This window comes from Nyctereutes procyonoides, unplaced genomic scaffold, assembly GCF_905146905.1.
Source record: "Nyctereutes procyonoides isolate TBG_1078 unplaced genomic scaffold, NYPRO_anot_genome, whole genome shotgun sequence".
Classification (NCBI taxonomy): Eukaryota; Metazoa; Chordata; class Mammalia; order Carnivora; family Canidae; genus Nyctereutes; species Nyctereutes procyonoides.
Window position 1 is genome coordinate 1,351,697 of NW_026575158.1, and position 24,058 is coordinate 1,375,754.

At 34.6% G+C, this 24,058-nt stretch overlaps 1 protein-coding gene across 1 annotated transcript in view; it reads left to right on the forward strand.

Moving 5' to 3' along the window:
• The window catches only part of ROBO1 (roundabout guidance receptor 1), a 409,328-nt gene that overhangs the window by 329,555 nt on the left and 55,715 nt on the right, over nt 1–24,058 (forward strand). The window contains exons 10-17 of the mRNA XM_055313849.1: nt 6,664–6,869; nt 8,402–8,483; nt 8,651–8,819; nt 8,905–9,071; nt 14,924–15,045; nt 15,704–15,935; nt 16,917–17,038; nt 20,047–20,218. Of these exons, the coding sequence (XP_055169824.1) occupies nt 6,664–6,869; nt 8,402–8,483; nt 8,651–8,819; nt 8,905–9,071; nt 14,924–15,045; nt 15,704–15,935; nt 16,917–17,038; nt 20,047–20,218 (1,272 nt within the window). The remainder of the gene's footprint in view (nt 1–6,663; nt 6,870–8,401; nt 8,484–8,650; nt 8,820–8,904; nt 9,072–14,923; nt 15,046–15,703; nt 15,936–16,916; nt 17,039–20,046; nt 20,219–24,058) is intronic.

The window sequence follows — 24,058 nt, forward strand, 5'->3', positions numbered from 1 at the left end:
ATATACATTATAAATACTTAGTTTCATTCTCCTAATGATGATTTTAAGGTTTAAATAACTAATTATAATTAGGACCAATGTATTGTTTTTCTTTTGTAGTTGGTGCTTTTAATCTTCTGTCCTACCTTGAAGTCATATAGATGTTCTCTTATATCTCTTTATAGAAGTTTTATTTTCTACACTTCTAAGATATATTTTTAGTCCATTTTAAATTGTTTTTGTGTATGGTATAAAAGAAGGATCACAATACCTTTTCCTTTCTATATGGATACTAATTGTTCCAGCATCATTTATGGAAAAGACAGTATTTTCCTTACTGAATTAATCATTTTAATCATAATCAGATGAACATAAGTGTGTGGGTCTGCTGCTTTTCTCTCCATTACATTCCATTTATATATTTATGCCAGTATGTATGGTCTTCATTATTGTAGCTTTCTAGTAAGTCTTATAATAATTTTTAAAAGATTTTATTTATTTATTCATGAGATATACAGAGAGAGGCAGAGACATGCAGAGGGAGAAGCATGCTCCCCATTGGGAGCCTGACATGGGGCTCGATCCCAGGACTCTGGGATCACTCCCTGAGCCAAAGGCAGATGCTCAACTACTGAGGCACCCAGGTGCCCTATAGTAAATCCTATAAATGGGTAATGTAAGTCTCCAACTTTATTTTTCTTGTTTTGGGCTGGCTGTTAGAGGACCTCTGCATTTTCTTATACATTTGTAAATGATCATGTCAATTTTCACAAACATACATGCACACACACACACACACACACACACAGCCTAAACAAGAGCAACAAATCTGAGGTTTTAATTTTGATTTCACTTATTGAACAGTTTAGGAAGAATTATCATCTTAACAATCTTAGTCTTCTAATTTTGGGAAATGGTATATATTCCATATATATATATATCTCAATTTATTTATCATTAATTCTCTCAAAAGAGAATTGTAGTTTTCGGGGTAAAGATCTTCCATAGGGATCCCTGGGTGGTGCAGCGGTTTAACGCCTGCCTTTGGCCCAGGGCGCGATCCTGGAGACCCGGGATCGAATCCCACGTCAGGCTCCCGGTGCATGGAGCCTGCTTCTCCCTCTGCCTATGTCTCTGCCTCTCACTCTCATTCTGTGTGACTATCATAAATAAATAAAAATTAAAAAAAAAAGATCTTCCTTATATTTTGACATACTTATTTAAACCTATGATACTTTATGATTTTTTATGTGATTGCATATATATATATACATATATATATGAATGAGTTACATTATTGTATTGTTTGAGGCCATATGTACAATTGATTATTTGTATATTAACCCTGTATCCAGCAACTTGCTCATAAATACACTCATATATAAGAGTTTTAGGTAGATTATTTTGAAACTTTTATGAACAAAATGTCTCAACTGCCAATAAAACCAGTTTTACTTCTTCTTTCCAATTATTTATACTTTTTTATTTCTCTTACTTCTCCTGTACTGTCTGTGATCCCTAATATAATCAATAGAATTAGTGATAATGGATATATTTTTCTTGATCCTAAACTCAGAGGAAAAGTAAGTAGTATAATGTTAGGAAAGATTTTAAAGATAGTATTTTGAAATTTAAAAAAAAATTCAGGAGGAAATTTTTAATACATTAATCTGATTTTCTTAATTGTTTTCAGGATAAAGTTTATATTCCTTAATATGCTGTATAATTTATGATCTGATATCTGCAGGCTCAGCTCTGAATTCTATATTTGTTTACATGCCTTCATTTTATCATGTTTGCTATGCTCTTCTTTATCTGAAGACTTGCACATGCTGTTTCTACTGATTGAAATTTCACTTACTTGAAGAGACATTCCCTAACTCCTTAAATATGAGCATTCTCCTCCCTGCCACCTATACAAAGATTAAATCCTATACTTTTCTGTGTTCTCTGTTTTCTTGTATTCATTAGACGTAAAGTTCCATGAGAGTCGGGCTCATCTCTGTCCAATGAATATATACTCAGTATCATACTACCAAAGTCTGACACATGGTACATACTCAACAGATAATTTTTGAATGAATGATAAAACATGGATGGAATGAACAACTAACTCTTGGTTAAGTCAGAATTCAAAATTATGACTGTCTCATTCGAAAGCTCCAACTCTTACTTCTGTCTGTGATTTGTATTATATACTACTGGCTCCAATTAGTTAGAATGACCTAAAATGTTTTTATAATTTCATACTCATATTAAAGCTATTAAACGATGGTTGTGAAGACCATGTAATGAATTTAATAATGATCGATATAATCAATATATAGAAGTGAAGCACAGAATTGCCCCAAAATTTATAATTGCAACTTTTTAAAACAACTTTATATATATAAACAACTTGTATATACAGGTGTACGTGAAAAATGGCCAAAGAAAACTATAGTAAGGGATACCTGAGTGGCTCAGCGGTTGAGCGTCTGCCTTCAGCTCCTGAAGGCAGATCCCGGGGTCCTGGGATCGAGTCCCACGTCAGGTTTCCTGCATGGAGTCTGCTTCTCTCTCTGCCTGTGTCTCTGCCTCTCTCTGTGTGTCTCTATGAATAAATAAATAAAATCTAAAAAAAAAAAACTATGGTAAAATATTTTCAAGTATTTCTTATTATTCTAATTAATATTTGAAAGCATCACTTCCTACATGCCATCTGATACTACATTATCATAATTACTGTATTTGTGAGACTAGATCAAGGATAGCAATTTTTGCTGAACTAACACAAAACAAAAATCTAATATTAAATATCCTAATTCATTTTACAGTCTCTGGGGAGATTTAAGATGGTTTTGTGTTTCTTGCGGTGGTAATTTTAGTTTTGTTTTCTTTATTTTGGAATTTATTGATACTGTACATGTGTACATGCAACAAGTATGTCCTAATTCTTCACAGGTAAATTTATTATTACTGTGAATACTGGCAACATCAGGTTTTGCACATTATCAAGTCAAGTCAAGAGGATAGCTAGTAAACAGAACGCTCTAAAATAAAATATAAGATCCAGCTAGTAAACTGGATGCTCTTTGACTTTAGCTTCTTGACCTTTCTTTATTGTTTGCAAACAGAAAAGACAAAGACAGAATAAAACAGCACAGAATATGGTGGAGTAGCAGCTGTCTTTGAAATGTTGTATTTTGTAGCCGTGGCCCACCCCAAATAGCATTTGACTCAGGAACATAGAAATTTATATCACCTAATTAGATGAAAGTGTTTCTTTTCTTTTTTACTAGAATGTAAGGAAATTAGTGATTACCAAATGCAATATACAATTTAAAATCACTAGCATTCATTCATCTTTCAAAAGTTATTGATATACAATGAGGTGAGTGTTAGCTTTTATTCAGAAAAGAGAGACTTGACACTTGCCAACTATTTGATTTGGACAGGTGGCTTGAACTTTCCCTAACTCATAAGTTTGTCAAATATGTTTGTGAACTGATAGCAATTGTAATATATTTATATTATATATATTATATAATATAATATAACTGATATTTGTTGGTATATATGTATGAACTTTTCATACTTAAACTAGTCAATGTGTGCATGTTATTTTGGTTTTTTTTCAATTAAATTATTTTATAAATGTATTTATATGTATTAATGTCATGTTCATGATCATTGCTTTTGAGGTAACGAAATATTATTTCTGAGGATATACTCTCTTTTTTAGGATCTTAATATATATCACGAATGTGAGGAAGAGATAGGGAATTTTCATAAACTCTGCTGTAATGGAGTTATACCACCTGTGGCACTGCTTATACCAGCACTGCTACCACTACAGTTGCCACTATACTGATACCCATGAATAGTTACAGTTATTGAGTGCTTCCTTTGTGCCAGGCAATAATGCTAAGACCTTTCCACAAATCAACAACTTTAAATTCGACAAGATCTTATATTTTATCAGTATTTTATTCTAACCTGTAACAACAACAAAATGTTTCATTTTTTCTAACTAAAAATGTGAAAGTGCTTTAATGAACTCCTTCAGCTCTGGCTTACCAACCAGTTTTTTATAGAAAAGTGTCAGTGGCAATATCACAATTCATACATATGCCTAGCTTTTTGCAATTAACAAAACACCTATATATATATATATATATATTATTCCATTTATTTTTTAAAAGATTTTATTTATTTATTCATGAAAGACACAGAGAGCGAGAGAGAGGCACAGACACAGGCAGAGGGAGAAGCAGGCTCCATGCAGGGAGCCCGATGTAGGGCTCAATCCCGGGACTCCAGGATCATGGACCAAAGGCAAGTGCTAAACCGCTGAGCCACCCAGGGATCCTCTATTATTCCATTTAAATCTTCATAGCAATCCCCTGGGCTGGCTAGAACATTATCTTCCAATTAGAGATTAAAAAAAAAAAAGAAGAAGAAGTGAGGCTTAGAGAATTTAGGAAAGCAACCCAAAGACACATGACAGATGGAGCCAGTAATCAACCCTACTCTTCTTCTCTTGCCTTATTTTTGTAAACTACCCAGTGTAAACCAGGGAGAAATAAATGACAGAGAAATAGCATCATTAAACCGGCTTGGGATAGGATGCAGTGGTGTGAATGATGTTGACTGTGATGTGAACAGCAAAAACCTGTAAAGATTTAGAAAACTGAGTAAATCCCCAGATATTGGATTGTCTCTAAATATAACAAGATTACCAAACATAAGCCACTCCGTTACTGGATTTAATTATAATGTTATAAAGAAACACTCTTACTGATTTAATTAATGTCTAGAAATAAATATTCATTCATTCTTATGATCAAGGGAACACAAGTGATAGAATCTTCTAAGACCCCAAAGCAATAAATCACTTTCATTCTTTTTTTTTTTTTCATACTTATCAGGAGGGGTTTCTATTTTGATTTTAGCTAATCTCAACAGCAAATGTAGAAAAGATGAAACAATTCTAAGCAAATGACTTATTCACTTACATTTCTCATCCACAGAATATCTGAAACACTTCTGCCAGGTTACAAACTCCAGCTTTCTAATACGCCTCCAACGGAATTAGCAAATTTCATACCAGTAGAGAATCAGAAGGGTGCAGTGAAAACGCACTTGCAGATTTCACTCTCTTGCTTTCTTGTTTTTGCTTAAGCAGAATGCACAAAACTAAGAATTATTGAATGGTAGATGAGGAACAAATTGAAGTGTGGCTCCAGCTTGTGAAAATCTTTGGTGCATAAAACTTTGAACGTGACACATCTAGCTTTGCAAATTATTGCACCCAGAATTTACTCTGGCAACCAGTTTCTTTTAATCAGGCAACTTCTTAAAATTGTCTTTTATATATTTGTAACTTAAAAATTTTTTAACTAGGGGATCCCTGGGTGGCTCAGCAGTTTAGTGCCTGCCTTCGGTCCAGGGCATGATCCCAGAGTCCCGGGATCAAATCCTGCATCAGGCTCCCTGCATGGAGCATGATTCTCCCTCTGCCTGTGTCTCTGCCTCTCTCTCTCTCTCTCTCTCTCTCTCTCTCTCTCTGTCTCTCACGAATAAATAAATAAAATCTTTAAAAAATTTTTTTAACACTCAGAATTTTAAAGCTTGCTCATGAAAAAAAAATTCTTAAACATAATTTTTAATCTTAACTCATTTTTAAAAAAGCATAACTTCTGTGGAGTTTCACCTAAATTGACAAGATCAGGGATGAGAATTGAGACCATCTCTCTAATCTAATGCAAGTTGTTTTCGTTATACTTATACAGTTGTTTTTGACTTTTCCCTAAATAATGGCTTTCTTATCTGAGATAAAATTTTTAGGTTTTAGATCTTTCATATAATAAGAGCAATTTTAATTTATATATTATAAAAATGCCTTCCATTGTTTCCTTCCATAATACATTAAAACTATTAAGATAATAGAATTAGTGAAAATGTTTTCTGATCCCTGGAATTCCAACATGGAATTATATTTTCTAGGTTAGGACATTAGCTTGAGTTATATTTTTGGATTAGCTTACTAAACAATGTACGTGAGCAGTTTTCCAGTTTTTCCTAAATTTATTAGGATTGGGAAACTTTTACCCACGTAATCTGTTAATAGAATTCCAAGATAGAAAGATCTCAATCCTATTGACTTGTAAATTCTACAAGTCCAAAGCACCTTTGAATGCAAAATTGTCAGACATGCCGGTATGATAATCACATTTTTTTTCTGTTGGACACAAAGCAGTTATCAGATATAAAGTTGGCTTTAGTTCATTTATGAAAATTTGTCTCATCAGTTTCCTTGGGGGGGGTTGTGTTTTTTATTTTTACGTTATTTTCTAAGGTTTCAAAAGTACAGCATTCCACGTCTCACCACTATCCATCTACTTCACCATTCACAATTCTTATTTCTTCCCCAGAAGTGAAGTGAAAGTGTTAAGTGAAATGGGACCCTTGACAGTGCAGCCAGCTCAGTCAGGGCTTGGTCATTTGAAAGGAGTACATGGTATCTCATTTTAATATCCTGAATCAGAGCATCATATAAACATATTCTGAATAATGCATGTCTCCTACTTTAATTACTTGTTAATTAGTTTGTTTCAAAGCCTAGAGCAAGTGCTGTTGCTGGGATGATTAGAAAATTGCTTCCAGTTGTAGAAATCTATTTCCCGTTTTTCCTTTTGGCAGTGATTGCAGACCGGCCTCCCCCAGTCATTCGACAAGGTCCTGTGAATCAGACTGTAGCAGTGGATGGTACTTTAGTGCTCAGCTGTGTGGCCACAGGCAGTCCAATGCCCACGATTCTCTGGAGAAAGGATGGAGTCCTTGTTTCAACCCAAGATTCTAGAATCAAACAGCTGGAGACGGGAGTGCTGCAGATCCGATACGCTAAGGTAACTTGAAATGACGCCCTGGCTTCCCCGTTTTGTTCCACTTTGGTTTTGCTTCCAGCAACAAGTGCTGGAGTCTCAAATTTTAGAGTCAGTGAAATGCTACCTAACAGTATTGATATATTTTTAATTGATGCTTTATTCTTTCAGACATTCCACTGTGTATATTTAAGATGATTTGACTCATAACTTAGCTCATAGCAAGTAACTTAAGATTTTATATGGAGGAGAAAAAAAAAACAGATTTTTGAGACCGACTGAGGAAGGTAGATGGGGATTTGTGGGAGAAAAACATCCTTCCAGGTTGCGGTATGATGCACTCATTCCATAAAGCATTTTTCAAAGAGATTTTTCCAGTACCATGTTATCTACAGTGCTCTTGAACAGTTCTTCTGTTGTGAATATTTCGTTCAACATTTTGCAACTACAGAATGCCATCATGCAAACAAAAACCCTATAGCAAGGTACACACTGAGTGTACTTTCAAATCAGAATGTTAAACGATGAAAAGCTCACAAGTTGGTGAGAACCAGTTTAGGGATTTACCTTCCCAGGGCAGCACATCCCATACCTGTTCTTTCAACACTGTGTTGTTTTGTTTTGATTTTTTCCTTTTCCTTTAGGTCAAGATCAGACAAGCTCACAAGGCATATGAAAGAATAGCTTTGACAGCAATAAACATAAATTTCAATCGCTTTATTGCCTATTGTGGGTGGCTTCTTGGGAGTTTTGGATCAGCATAACAGTTCATCCTACATGCCATGAAAGTTAATATGTTGTAGTTCTTTGTGGCGATGATTGCAATTTTGTTATTACAGTTGCCAGAGTGAGATGGCAACATTCTTGCTTTATAGAACGTTACTTGAAGATAGAATTGTTACCTTAGGCAGAGGTATAGGGTTCATTATGCTGGTGATGATTTTAAAGCTGAACATGTGACCCCTGTTTGTTTTCTGGCATTCAGTCTTTACAAGGGAGAGAGCGCATTCATTCCAGCTGAGGTTTGACTAAATAAACAGGTTAAAAAAAATAATAAAATGGGGGGGGGGAGAGTGAATACTTTGAGAAGAAATAATTTTGTGTTTATCCTTTGTAATATCCGTTTATCTCAGAATCCATATGCATGAAACTCTGATAAAATATGAAATAGCAAGAATTGCCATTGGCTAAATTTTATCAGTTTTATGATGTGACATCAAATATGAAGATATAATTTAGTAATAATGATTAACCCTTGAATTTGAATACCTCATTTTTTATTGTCCCTGACACTGAAAATTGTGCTATGGTGAAGCAGTTAAATACTATATTCTTATTACACAATTAAAATAACCATATAAAATCATTTTTCCTGTATTCATGCAATATTTTCCTTCATAGTCAATAAAAACATATTCAATTAAAAGGAGGTTTCTGGTTATTGGGTTTTAATGCAGTTATTCATATTCATGGGACATATATGAAACTGTAATTGCTTTTACATCCCATTGAGCTCTCGATTGTTCCAAATATTTATTTTCCGTCTGTCTTCTCAGCTGGGTGACACAGGTCGGTACACCTGCATTGCATCAACCCCCAGTGGTGAAGCAACATGGAGTGCTTACATTGAAGTCCAAGGTAAATCCAATAGCATTTTTAACTTAAAAGTTTAATGTGCGGTTGTTTACTTACTGGTAAGTGTATGGCGTACCTGTCCTGGTGCCAGAGTAGGCATATGTGTAATCTACCTTTATGTGCTTATCTGTATACATGTAAACATCTTTCCTCTTTTTCCTCTGTATTAGAATTTGGAGTTCCAGTTCAGCCTCCACGACCCACCGACCCAAATTTAATCCCTAGTGCCCCCTCAAAACCTGAAGTTACAGATGTCAGCAGAAATACAGTAACATTGTCATGGCAACCAAATTTGAATTCAGGTGCAACTCCAACATCTTATATTATAGAAGCCTTCAGGTAGAGTAAAGATGATGTTTCCTAGATGGTCTTTTTTTTTTTAACCATTAAATATTCATGTTCTAACTTATGTATCTTTCCTTAGCCATGCATCTGGTAGCAGCTGGCAGACCGTAGCAGAGAATGTGAAAACAGAAACATTTGCCATTAAAGGACTCAAACCTAATGCAATTTACCTTTTCCTTGTGAGGGCAGCAAATGCCTATGGAATTAGTGATCCAAGCCAGATATCAGATCCAGTGAAAACACAAGGTAAATACGGATTTACTCAACCTTGTGACACCTATTTATTCTTAGATGTTATAATTTTACAAGTCAATAATTTGTACTGCATGCACGCTATGATTGTATATGTGATGCAGATCTGTTCTTCGAGTTGCTCGATTAATTTTTAATACACAAACACAATGCCTGCAAACTTTATTGTTTTCTGCACTAAGTACTCCAAGATAAGATTAATAACGAAGAGCAATGTTTCTCATTTTATAAGATTACAATCCAATCACACAAAATATTAGGCATTTTTTATGTGAAAGAAACAGATAAAAGGAAAAATGAATACGTGGAAGCTAATGAATATGTGGAGCAAATTAGAAATTAGTTCACTTGGGCCACATTCTGGATATACTGCTTTTTATTGTCTTTTGTGAATAAAAATTATATTTAGCTTTCAACAGATTACCTCCTGTCCACCACCATGTCCCACCTAATATTTTAAAGCTTCAGGGAAGCCTGGATAGCTCAGCAGTTGAGCGCCTGCCTATGGCCCAGGGCATGATCCTGGGATCCATGGGATCGAGTCCAACATCGGGCTCCCTGCATAGAGCCTGCTTCTCCCTCTGCCTGTGTTTCTACCGCTCTTTCTTTCTGTCTCTCATGAATGACTGAATGATTGAATAAATAAATAAATAAATAAATAAATAAATAAATAAATAAATAAAATATTTTAAAGTTTCAATAGGCGTAAAATTTACAATTTGAATAAAACAGTGATTTGAATCAACCTTTACTTTTTTTTAACTTATTGCCATTGTAATATATGCTTCTTCTTATGTTAATAAAGAAATATAATTCTAGATGGCAGTGAGAGAACTATATAATAATTTTCTCACATTCAGAGTGATCATAATAGCTCAATCTTGAGTTTACCATTCCAAAGCAAAAAAAAAAAAAAAAGTAACTTAGTTATAGTGATAGAAACAAGTTCCACACACAAGGATTGAAACTTCAACTATTTATATACTGGTTTGGGAGAGGGTATGCCAGCCCTTTTGCTTGTTTTATCTTCTCTAATGAGTGTTTAAAGAATCTTTTTGGAAGGACCTTTTGCTTCAGAATTCACAGAGAAAGCAAACTGAGTTGTAGAACATGCCCATGTTTGTCTCTTGCTGTGTGAATTCAACACACCCAAATGCCTATATTTGCTATCATGAGTCACCTCATCAGGAACGTTAATATTCTTGGAGCCTGCCTTAACGCAGTTTGAGGTTTTCAATATTAGATATGCATTTGTAAAGAATGCAGACACAATGACAGCTGTAAAATGAATTTAAATTTTTGTCCCGAGGACAGTGGTCACTACCTAGGAGACTCCACAGTGTAATTGCCTGCTGCTTTTCTGTTACATATGCTATGAATGCTTTCGTAATCTATAACCTCATTTGTGAATGAGGAGGTAGTTAACATTTAATCTGAAAATTAATTCAGGTTTTTTACATTTTCACTGACTTACCTTTATATATGAATAGCTAGTTGAACAACCCAAGTGAAATAAACTCATGTCAATTGGAAGACTGGAAATATGGTGAAATAGGCATGCAATTTTGAAATCAAAGGATTTTTAATCTCACCTCCTGAACCTACTAGCTGTATAGCTCTGAGCAAGTTAGTTTGTCCTGAGCTTCAGTTTCCTCACTTATAAAATGGGGCTGAAAATATGTACTCCACAGGTTTGGACAAGGATTAATTAATTTATGACTATACAAGACACAGATTTGTTTTATGCCATGAGAAATTGTTATTGGACTTATATTTCTTTCACTGTCTGGACTAAAAAGAAAGGAAGTTGATAAACTTCGCAGATATCATAAAACTGAGAAAGACAGGATGAGGAATGAGACCATCAGAATTAAATATATCTCAGTAGAAGGAAATGATGAATCAGCACTAACAAGATTAAAATTAATGGAGCAAATTCAAACATGTGCTGCTTAAACTTAAGTTTTGAAAATTAGCTGTAGAAGGATAGAAAGGATACCAAGCTTAAAGGGGAATGCATGTGTGTGTGCATCAGGGTGGTGGGGTTTGAGAGATTTCAGTATTTGAAGTCAATTAAAACAACTATTTTACCCAACTGAGTGATGAAATTGCTAAAAGAACAAATGTATTCTTAGCTGGCATTAGCAGAAGTGTGTCTGGATCAAGCAATCTCTTCCCTTTACTCTGAACTGGTCAAATTGTGAATGGGATAATGTATTCTTTTTTTGAGCACGACATTTTTAGGTAGACTTTTTTTTTTTAAAGATTTTTATTTATTTATTCAAGAGAGACCATAGAGAGAGGAGGAAACACAGACAGAGGGAGAAGCAGGGTCCCCGTGGGAAGCCTGATGCAGATTTGATCCAAGGATCCCGGGGGATCACCACCTGAGCCACAGGCACTCAACCATTGAGTTGAGTCAACCCAGGCGTCCCTCAGGCAGATTTTTAAGAGGAGGGCAATGAGGATAGTTGGTGAGGCTGCATTGAAGGCTCAAAATCACATCATTGGAAAAGAAATTCAGGGATCTTGGTGTGTTTTACCCCCAAGATAATAGAATTAGAGTAGACATGATATTTTTTTTTCTTGACATTTTAAGAAACCATGATGTGAAAAGGATATGCTTAATTTAACTCTGGCAACAAAACAGGACCAAAGAGAAGTAACATTGAGGAAGATTTCATTGTCTAGTTCTTGGATGGCTTTTGAGATCCTGTGAAGCTCAGCTGAGTTAATCCTCGTTGTAGCAGGAACTTGGGGAAAAAAACCTGGAAAAAAGAACAAAACATTTGTGTAGTGAGGATAAGGAGAAGAGCCAGGGGTAGAAGGTGCTCAGGGAAGGCTTGCTGGAAATTGATTCTTAAGAGAGCAGCCATAATTTCTATAACCATCTCTGTAACATGGCTGTAAAAAACCAGTCTTCCCCCAGTAGAGATTCCTGTGAAAGAGTTATCAGAGTTTAAGGTACAAGGCACAGCTTCCAGTTGAGAACTCAGGTAGAGGTCACAGTTGGAGTTAGAGCCTTGCCACAGGGTGATTGAGATGTGTGATAAGGCAAGGAAGATGACATGAGTCATGGGCAAGTAGGGAAGGTGTTGGCCCTTGCTGGGATGGTGGGTTTGTTGCCACTGTAACTACTGTGTTTCCTCCACGTGTCCTATTTGCATAGCATTCTGAGCCCTATCTTTGAAGAATATGCACATAGACACAGAATGCACAGCATATGTATGACATGATACTGAGAACTCAGTCATTGTAAATAATGAAGTGAGGCCTGGATAGTCTCTCTTCAGAGACTTGTGTATAGGGAATGCCAATATTGGGGAAGCAGCCGGATAGAATTACAATCTAAAATTTCCTTGAGTTTAATTCTGAATGTTTGGAAGGACCTTTTACATTATAATACATTTTTTTTCTAAGAGGAGGAATAGGACAAGAGCAATAAAAGGACCAATTCATAAACTTCTCAGTGTTATTAGATATTACTTTTCATCCTTCTCTCTGATGCGATATTTACTGAATATTCTAGGCTGCTGTTGGCAAAATAGTTACACTAGGCAAGGGAGTTTCCTAGTGTTCAGGAAGGGACTGACTGACAAGTTTATCTCAAACCAGAGAAATGAGAGATTATGCTGAACATCTTAGTAGCTACCTTTTTAAAAAATGGTTATTTACATGCTTGGTGATACTTTCTAAAAGGCAGAAGATTCTTTGAGGATAGAAGCTTACATATGAGAGGACATATTTAGAAGCTGACATGATTTGTGTGCTTTTCATACAGTAATTCCCTTTCACTCAACCAATGTTTATTAAGCACATTGTACATGTGTGGCACAGTGTTAGGTGTTCTGGGTTCACCAAGATTAACCCAATATCTGCTTTTAAGAGAAGGACTTTATGTGACTTGCAAAATGCAGTTCTCACAGCAACCCTCAGAAATATCTGCCATTGATATTGCCATTTGACAGATTAGAAAACAAAAATAGCAAAGTTAAGAAATCTTTCCAGCGTTTCAGCTGACAAGTTGCTGAGTTGGGGTGCAAACTCAAGTCTGTCTTATTGCAAGGACGTCACTCCTCCCCCAGAGATAGATGGTAGCTGGCATCATAGGACCAATAGGAACTAGTAGGGAAGGGAGGACACTTGATGAGAGGGTCACAGGCAAGTGCTTTCTCTCTTCTAGGCAGTGGTAATAGGTTGCCTGAGAGCCAGTGTTAGCCAAAGGTGTGTGGAAGGGATGACAAAGTATGAGAAGCCAAAATTATCTCAGTTTTTGTCATTTTTATTTATAGGCTTAATTGATGGTCACATTATATGTACAATCGAGGGTGTTGTATCTAAGAGTCTTCAATAGCACTTTGATCTGTCTACTCTTCACCTACCTTCCGTAGAGTCCATCAAACCTTGGCAACCTGATTTTTTGGTTTATTTGTTCCAAGGTTTTTATTTACATTCTAGTTAGTTAACTTATAGTGTAATATTGGACAACCTCATTTTTAATATACATATTTCTTGCTTAGAATATCTGTAAAGATACTTAGTCATTCAGAAAACTAAAATTCTCATTTCTGCTGTTGATGGGATGGTAAATAATCTAGAATACATATGCCAACATATAATACTCTGAGAAAGAGAATTCTGGCCACAAAAATCTCTTTATTTTCTTCCCTACTTCACCCTGTGTTCCCTTTTATTATTATTATTATTTTTAAGATTTTATTTATTTATATGAAAGAGAGGAGCAGAGGGAGAGGGACAAGCAGACTGTGCTGAGTGTGGAGCTGGACAGGGGGCTTGATCCCATGATCCTGAGATCACGATCTTAGTTGAAATTAAGAATCAGAGGCTTAACCAACTGAGCCACCCAGGAACCTCCACCCCTTTATTATTGTAAGCAAAGCAAAATATCTGTATTTAGAAAACCACCTTAGAAATTGGCAATTTTTATTGAGTTCAGACTTTAGAACTTTGACAAAACCTCTCCTTATTGGGGAAAAAAATGTGCAACATAAATGAATACTAGTACTAGTAGTCTAATTCTTACTTTGTTCTTGGTCTCCTTTCTTAAATTTTGGTGTTCTTGAGATGAAGAACTTTTTATTTAACCTTTTTTACAGTGATATAATAAGCGAACTAAAGAACAAATCATTAAATAGATGGTTAAGGGCTCCTTTTTCATCACATCTATTCTATTCTATTCTATTCTATTCTATTCTATTCTATTCTATTCTATTCTTTCTATTCCATTCCATTCCATTCCATTCCATCTATTCTTCTGGTGGCTTCTGGATCCCTTTCCTAGCTACTACTAACTTACCATATACCTTATTTTGGAAGATATCCACATTCATCTTATATAAGATGTAAGGTATCTAATTTCTTTTTGTGTTTGCTTTTCACTTATTATATGTTTCCATTCTGTTCATTACTCATCCACCCTTTTGAAATTTCTGGTTCTTTTCTTTCTTGAATAGGATCACTATTGAATTTTATAACTTACTCAGAGGGGGGAATTACAATAGGCTCCTCATCCTTGGCAGGAAAGCAATCATTCATGGTAGGAAGCACCTTCAGAAGCTGCTTTTGCCATTGTTAACTTTTGCTTTCTGCTCTTTTTTGCTTTCTCCATGCTCTCTGCTCACTTGGGTGTTTTCTATGTCCCCATCTTCCCTATGCTAATAAAAAAGTTACGTTGTTCCCATTTTATTCTGTATCACAGGCTGGCTTCACAGTTGGAATGGTTCTTTTCTGGGAGTTGCTGTGCATGCAAGGATTGGTGCAGCATGCTTTCATTCAAGTCAGGTACCTTGCACAGGATGTAACACAGTCTTCTTGGATTGTTACAGATGTTCCCCCAACAAGTCAGGGAGTAGATCACAAGCAGGTCCAGAGAGAATTGGGAAACGTCGTACTGCACCTTCACAACCCCACCATCCTCTCATCCTCTTCCATCGAAGTGCACTGGACAGTGAGTCATTATTGTTGCAGTATTTGATTTCAGTTTTAATAAGCAGTTGACTTCTGGGAGATGATTATATGAAAAAAATATGGAACAGATATCTGTTCCCCACTTTTCTACCAATGGCAACTTTATGTAAGCATTGTTTATTATGGTAGCTCTGCACTGGCTTTAAACAAGAAGTTTCATGTTGTGTGTGTATTTTCTATTAGCCCACAATAGTAAACTTTACTGTTATCAAAGGAAAGTAACATATAGTATTAATTATAAACATATGACTTGTGATAGGATCATTATCACATACATTATTTTTTAGACTTTGGAAATATTTGAATAGTATTAAATAGGTGTTTAAAATTAGAAAGTGGTAAAACACATTTTCTCATCTTTTTGATCTTGACATATCTTTAGATGTCTGTCAGAGGACTGCCATGATGCTTAAAGTTTCTGCATGAACCACTGAAATTAGTATCTAATATTATATATTAAGCTGAAAAAGTGAATGTATTACAAAAGATAGTGATTTATTTTTCGTATTCTATTTTATGTAAACTAGAAAACTATAAAGCCAGATAGAATTTTTTTACATTTTGTCACATTTAATTTTCATCATTTTTTAGTAAATCAGTAAAAAATATAAATGGTTTCATTTTTGTCATTTTAATAGGTGGACCAACAATCTCAGTATATTCAAGGATATAAAATTCTTTATCGGCCATCTGGAGGCAACCATGGTGAATCGGAGTGGTTAGTTTTTGAAGTGAGGACTCCAACCAAAAATAGCGTGGTTATCCCTGATCTCAAAAAGGGAGTCAACTATGAAATTAAAGCTCGTCCTTTTTTTAATGAATTTCAAGGAGCAGATAGTGAAATTAAATTTGCCAAAACCTTAGAAGAAGGCAAGTATAATGAAATGTGTGATTACTGTGCATGCAGTACATTTGTTAGGTTTTTATTAACCTAGTTGAAAAAATTTTAATGTTAGTAGTGATATTATTAACTGTCTTGATATTGAACATTATGTTTTGCTAATAGAATTTGTTTGATTAGAACCACTAAAAACCAAAATTATGTAATACTTGATTTGTTTTAATAGTGGCCTATATAAAAATGTACAGATGTCACCTATGTATTACTTAGTGGCATATATAGGATGTATTCAGTTCTTGAGAACTGAAATTCACATGTAAAGATGAATTTGTTCTCAACTTGCTTGACTTTCATTAATTATTTTCCATTCACTTATTGAATTACTTTGAATAATAATTTATAAGTAAGGTGAGTTATGTTTTCATTTTCCCAGGAGTTTCTGGGGTTAGCATTTTATGCCTATTCCTCATATCTGTGGATACCCCACAGCTCTAGAAAAACCCCACAGAATAATTGGCCACCCAATGTATTTACATAAAGATAACAAGGTTACATGTCACAAATATACTCTTTAAAAATAACCAGAATTTTCCCTAAAATCTGTTTATGATTTTGATTACATAAGTGATGGGATATAGTTAATGTCATGGATGATTAATATATATCTTTATACTGTGGAACATTTGTAAGGAGAACATGGGACTAGAGTTCCAGGGTAAGAGAAATAAGAAATTTTCCTGGGATGTTTTGTAGAGATAATTATATAACTTTGGTCATGGAAAATTTGCAATAACAAAAGGTTTAGCAATACTGAGGAGAAAGAAAGTTAAATCATTGAGGTCTATTCAGACTTGAATGAGATACATCTTTAATACATGTGGGTATATTGACAGAGATTTTCTGTGGTTAAAAAAAATATTAACATATAGTTAATACTTGACTTTAGATGTTGTGTCTTCTTTCAGTGATCTCTATTTTACTCATAATATGTCTACTTTTTAAAACGATAGCACCCAGTGCCCCACCCCAAAGTGTAACCGTATCAAAGAATGATGGAAATGGAACTGCAATTCTTGTTAGTTGGCAGCCACCTCCAGAAGACACTCAAAATGGAATGGTCCAAGAGTATAAGGTAATACAAATACAGTAATTACTGATGGACACCCTTCTCCCTACAAAGAAAAAGAAAGAGCTTGTCTAAATTGTGGATATCTGGCGCCATCTGCTGGTTCATGTGGCAACATGTAAGATTATCTTAAAAACACTCCTGTTTATTCAGTCATTGTGGAATAATTCTTAAGCCATTTTAAAAAATTAATTAAAAGAAATAATCAATATGGCCACAAAATTTATAGGTCCATATAATTTCACATAAACCATATATAATAGTGCTAATTTAAAAAGGGCTTCCTTTTTTTTACTCTAAAAAAATAGCTTGAATATATTTTGCAGGATTGGGTTGCCCTATGGAATTGACTGAGTCAAATTCTATCAAATATGGCTTGCTTTCTTTTTTTCCAACATATTTGAAGTTTTGGAACTTTGTAGCTAAATTGGAAAATTTGTTTTGACGTGCAACAAAATTTATTTTCTATAAAACTTGTTTTAGTCTCTAAACAAAATTTCATGTCTCAGAGGAGATTCAATTATAAATTTATGTATGTTTCAATGGATTTTAAAAATAGAGGATGTCAAGTGAATGAATCTAATAACTCTGATAATTATTTTGACCTGTGAGGCTCTAATGATTATAGTCTTACGTGGATTTGTTTTGAGCAAATATTTTCAAGCATGCCAAGGTACAGTAAAAACAAAGTTAGACTCATAAGATGTATTCTTTCAATGAATCTATATTTTAGGAAAGTCTTAATGATCTATGATAAATAAAAAATAGATTGCATCAGGGAAATCTCAATAGAAAATAGATTTTACATGTCTTTTTTTCAACATGCATGTAAACACACTGCATGCTAGAAGAATTTTAACTATTCTTATAGTATTCTTAACTACATATACATGTAGAACATGTATCTCTAGATACTGTTTTATATTTCCATGATACCTGAGTATTTTTTCTAGTTACTAGCTAAATTGTGGTACTTAGTAGCTTATCTCATATATGTGAATATTTTAGACTATGTCTATTGATATGAAACTGATCTTAAAAAGATGAACACATTTATTTTCTACAGCTTATTAAGTACTAACATCAGAATAACTTGTCCATTCATTTCCTGACTCAGCAGGTCTGATGGGGGGGGGTCTGCATATGTATTTTGATTGATCTTTTCAAGGTGATCTGATGTGCACCCTTGGTAAGGCTTGCCAAATAAAGACCATCAATGTCCCTTTGAGTAGCAAATTGATTTGTACAGTAACTAGATATACTGAGCTTCATTTCAGACCTAATATTTTCTTAAAATGATTTTTAAAACAGACTGAAGTATGTTTGTGAAATTTGCTAGAATTTTTAAAGGGTGACGTTTTAAAGTATTTAAAATAGTGCCATGAATGCCCTGTGACTGTTCTAAGATACTTCAAATTTGATCTTCTAGTGTAATTGAGTCATTAAAAGGTAAGAGTCTCTACAATTTAAGTGTTTTCTTACAAATTTCAAGGTTATCTCAATATGAGTAGTGACAGGATGCTGTGGTGCCGTCCAGCAAAATGAACTATTATTGAGATTTTTAAGGATTTAAAATGAGGTGGTGTCTCAGCTCTCAAGCAAAATTGTGTAATGTAGGCATTTTCCCCTAAGAGTCGAAACTCATTTCTTTCCAGAAGAAATGCAAAAGGGTGGATTTCACTTAAGTTCATGGTCAATTTAAAATAATAAAATGCCTTTCAGAGCCTGATTGACTGGTACAAAATCAGTTTGTGGCTTTGGTTCAGCTACGTAATGTAATTGGGGGAAAAGAAAATCACAAAGGACTCTTTATTTTCAAATGGTCAGGACCTGGTATAGAGTTTGACCGTTTGCTGGTGTTATGCATCGAAACTGTATTAAAATAATATTAACTTCCAAAGGAAAAAAATGAAAGGTTATTGCTCACATAATAGGGGACACTGACACTCCTAGATTTATTTTAAATCCCATTTCCTATTACAGTTTAGACAATAGGCTACTTGAAGCTAATCCTACATTTTGCTTGAGGACATCGTAAAGAATATAGAGCATGTTTTACTACTCCATGGATCATTTTCTTATGGTAACTGAGTCCAAATACTGTCATGTACCATATCCAAAATCTGAAACATTGCAGAAGACCACTCTATGAATAAATAATCCTTTAGTGAAATATAAATTAAGGATTAAAGCGTAGTTCAGAAATCTTACTTTCCTGAAAATAATTTCCTGTCACAAATATCCTTATCAAAGTTAATGAGCTATATAATAATTTTCTTATTAAAAGTTCCTTTTAAGTCAAGTATGTCTTGTTACTCTTTATGATCTTATGTATGTTATCAAAGACTAATTAATATTCCTGCTTAAATTAAATACAAGATAGAGTTCTAATTTTCTCTCATTGATAATGCAGCATACCACAGGCTGAGTAGACTCCTAGGAAGATCCTAACTCCTTAGGTCCAATTTTATTTATTTATTTTTAAGTAAACTCTTACACCCAACATGGGGCTCAAACTTAGGATCCCCAGATCAAGAGTTGCATGTTCTACTGACTGAGCCAGCTGGCACCCCTGTCCAGTTTTATTTTTAATAACCATATTTATGCAAAAGTACTTTATAGATTAAGTTATTGTTCCTTGTCTAGATACACAAAGCTTTTTGCAAAGCCCTTTTTTCCTGACAAATAATTTCTAGGTATTTAATAAACAACAACAACCTGATGATTTGGGGTGATAGGACCCTGTGTCTTGGAGCCAAAATCTGTAGACTTTCCTGACATAATCCTTGAAAAGTATATGAGAAATTTCAGAGATCTTGAAGGTACTGCTAACCCTAGGATCTAGTTCTGTCTTCTCAGAACTAGAGCCTAGGGAAAAATGATTTTGGAAGCATCCTCTGTTAGGTCCATGATAAGTCTGTACTTGGTCTAGGTCTAGAACCGAAACACTGTGTTGATCTTTGCATCAACGTAAATAATTTACCAGCTTAAAATTCCTTGTGCTCATCTTGCAGGTTTGGTGTCTGGGCAATGAAACTCGTTATCATATAAACAAGACGGTGGATGGTTCCACCTTTTCTGTGGTCATTCCTTCTCTGGTTCCTGGGATCCGATACAGCGTAGAGGTAGCAGCCAGCACGGGAGCCGGAGCTGGGGTGAAGAGTGAGCCACAGTTCATCCAGTTAGGTGAGTGCCAGTATAGATCTGGCCTGAGAGTATTGCTGCACTCATTGTACTGCCTTTTTGTTTCTTGGAAACACAGTGACAAAAATGATAATGTTAGCTTTAAGATATATACATAATACATTGCATAAAATACATAAATATATAACAGAACTATATAGGTATATGATATATCATGATTATTTAAATGTATATTATATATCATCACTAAACCTAAACTAGCCAAGCACACATTTTACATTATATTTCAAGCAAAACTTGTCAGCAGCCATTGTCATCCTAATTTCATCCTATTAAATTTTCCTTTTTTTTTTCTTTATTTTTCTACACAACAAATACTATTAATTGAAGACCAAGGATACCTCAGTGAACAAGAAGACACAGTCTGAACCTAAATGGAATTTATAGTTATTCGGATTAAAAAAAAACGTGAAAAATTTAAACTAGTTATTAGAAGTTTAAGCAATATACAATTTATAGTTACCATTTTGGCATCTATTTAAAACTGTAATTGCTTCTTAAAAAAAAAAGATAGATTGCAATGTCAAAGAGAATTGGAATGTGGTTACATGTAATTACATAGAAAGTTTTATATGTTGTGTGCTTCAAAAGTGGTTAGGGGAATTAAAAAAGGAAAAACATTTAAAAAAATCACAGAAAAGCCTTTTTATAGGGAATGTGGCATGAACATAAAATACAAATTAGTAAGTGGTTACTAGTAAAATCTAAAGCAAACAACAGCAAAAACAATTATAAATGGAGAGGGGAGAGAAAAGCATCAGCATTGCAAGGCTACATTTAAATTATGAAAAATGCTGAATGTATAGTCAACTTTGGTTTATCCTTTCAGGTGAAAAGTTAAGCATTAGTTAAGATTTTATGTCAGTTGCTAATTATGGAAAAGGCTCTGACGAATGCATTTTTATACTTGACAGATAAGCAAATAGTATGTTTGCATTTGGATGAAAATTGGTGACATTCTAGAAATTATTTCAAAACAAATTCAAGAAACATTTGACCTTGAATAAGCTTTTTGCTGTATAAACTTTACATTTTGAAATCTCCTATTGCTATTCCATTGTTAAGACAGTGCTATCTGCTCCAACAGGTATCTTTGACAAGCTTCTGCAATATAACATGATAAAGTCTACCTGAAGTGCCGTAATTATGGCGTGGGACTCTGTTGCATGTAGATGTGGAGGGTCGCAGGCTGATGAGGCTTACCATTTTTTTAAGGCTTTATTTATTCATGAGAGACACACAGAGAGAGGCAGAGACACAGGCAGAGGGAGAAGCAGGCTCCCTGCAGGGAGTCTCATGAGGGATGCGATCCAGGACCCGGGATCATGACCTGAGCCAAAGGGATACGCTCAACCCCTGAGCCACCCAGATGTCCCAAGGCTTCCCTTTTTTAACATGGAGCTTCCAAGGTTGACCCAAGGCCAGCAGAAAGAAAGAAAAGAAACGCATAGTGTGAGAGAAGGTTTAATGCTGCAGGTAGACCTCCTGCGCAGAACTCAGTCATGTGATTCCAAATAGATGAGAACACCAGAAAATGAAGTTGCTGCCTCAGGAGTTCCCTCCTGAAAACTCTGTGGTGTGACAGTAGCATTCAAGCCTTTAGAGGAGAACTTGCTGTATCTGCCACAGCTATGGACCAGAATTTGATTTGGGGATTCTTTTTAAACAGTGATTACATATGCAACTTTTAAGCAAAAGAAGTTACATGGTTTATTTCAGGTTCATTTATTACAAAATTACAAATTAGGAAACTATTTAAAATAATTGCTTGATGTATCTGTTACAACATTAGGTTATATATGGGGAAAAATAGTCTAAATATAGACCTTTTACTCAAATAGTTGCCCAGTTTTGTGAAACATCAGTATTAACTTATTAAAATTGATATTATAAGTTACACTGTGATGACCCTATACATTGTTGATGTCATTTACCTATTTTTTATGACATACAATTTTAGTCCTTTGTCAAAGATGAATTGAAAAACGACTGTGTGTTTTATTTATTTAAGATTTAAATCAGTGGATTGTAGGGTAAAATTAGTGTTCTTAAAATTGTAAGTGTGTGCCAGTTTTCCATATCATAATATAGCCTCAGCTGCAGGGAGACAAAGACTGAGATACAGAGTGGCCATTTTAATTCATTAGTCACACCACACTTTATTCTATTAATGCCATCTGGTCACTTGCATGGAACCTCTCTTGGTTGTCTTCATAAAATCTGAAGCTACCCGACTTAACCTTGCACAAATAGCCATGAAATCTATAAACTTAGTAGATACAAAGAGTGTATCAGCGGGAAAAAAAAAAAAAAAAGAATAGATCTGCTTGGTGAACACTCAGAGGATGGAGTGCTTTTAGGAAAAGGATATATAAAAGAGCCTGGAACATGAAATAAAACTTTCAGTCAACAAACAGTTGAAGGCAGGTGACTGAGACAGCTTATAAACATAGATTTTTCAGGTTTGACCCTCTATAGAATAAAATCTGGAAATCTGCTTTTAAAAAAAAAAGGCAAAACACACAAAAGTAGCGATTTAGCTACCATTTTACATAGAAAGGGGTGCTATTTTCCCAAGGTTGTATCCTTAGCTTTTGAATACTATTTATTTTTTCCTACCAATGTCTTATTAGGGCACCATTATCATTTAATAAGAAAAAAATAACCTGTAACTTTTTTTTTCTGTTTGAGAAATGTTGTTTATATATAATGAGCTATTCCAGTTATTTTTCTGGGGATAAAAAAAGGAATTTTGGACTAGAACAAATGTCTCTATTTTAAAGCAGGTTGATTAGCAGAACATTTTCAGAGTCAAATGAAAGTAGACGATTGTAAGAAAGCACCATTGCTGATGAAATGGGCAAACACCTTCTTGTTTCACCAGATGTTGTGGGGGAAAAACATTAAGACCACAGGCACTAGGTGGGAATTCCGCCCACTGGGCATCCTCAGAGTTGGCATCACTCACTCCCAACAAAGTGGGATATTGCTTTGATCGTAGAACAACGGCTTCCAGTTTTTACAGACTTTGCTGACTGCTCTGTATGAGTGATGACATGGCGGGCTTGAAAAATGAATATCTTATGAGTAGGTTTAAACATAAATGAAAAATAAATAAATTTTCATAGCCAGAAATTCTATCAATTTTAAATTATTGAATCAAAATAACAGAAAACATAAGCCTTTTTGAGTTTTCATAAGCCTTTGACTGTTCATAACACTTGATAGTTCTGGTCCATATTTAACATTCTTGTATCTATTGCTGGTCATGCCTATTATTTTAGAAGAAAGTGATTACTTAAAAAAAAAAAAAAGCACTTTGGGGCGTCTGGCCGGCTCAGCCGGTAGAGCATCCGACTCTTGATTGTGGGTCATGAGTTCAAGCCCCACTTTGGGTGTGGAGATTACTTTTAAAAAAAAGAAGAAGAAAGAAAGAAAGAAAGATTATTCATAAGTTATTTCAGTGGTAACATTTTAATTTTTCTTTGGTTTTAGATTATACTAAATTTTATAGACCCTGTGGACATAGGCTCAAACAATGCATGTCCCAGACATTTTAGAGTCTTAGAATATAGTCATATAGTTGGTTTTAGGGAGGAGGAAGACACACACGCTTTTTTTTCAATATCTACCTTAAATAGAGGAAATAACATTTTATCATAATTTTTAGAACATATAATGGAAGATTTCTATAGAAGTCTGAGAACTTTATATCTTTTTTTGTGCAACTTATATGGTACCCCTTATTTGTATAGTCCTGTTCAGGTATTTCATTTTTTATAGTTGCCACTTTGTACTTATCTCATCAGCACTGTCTCGTGA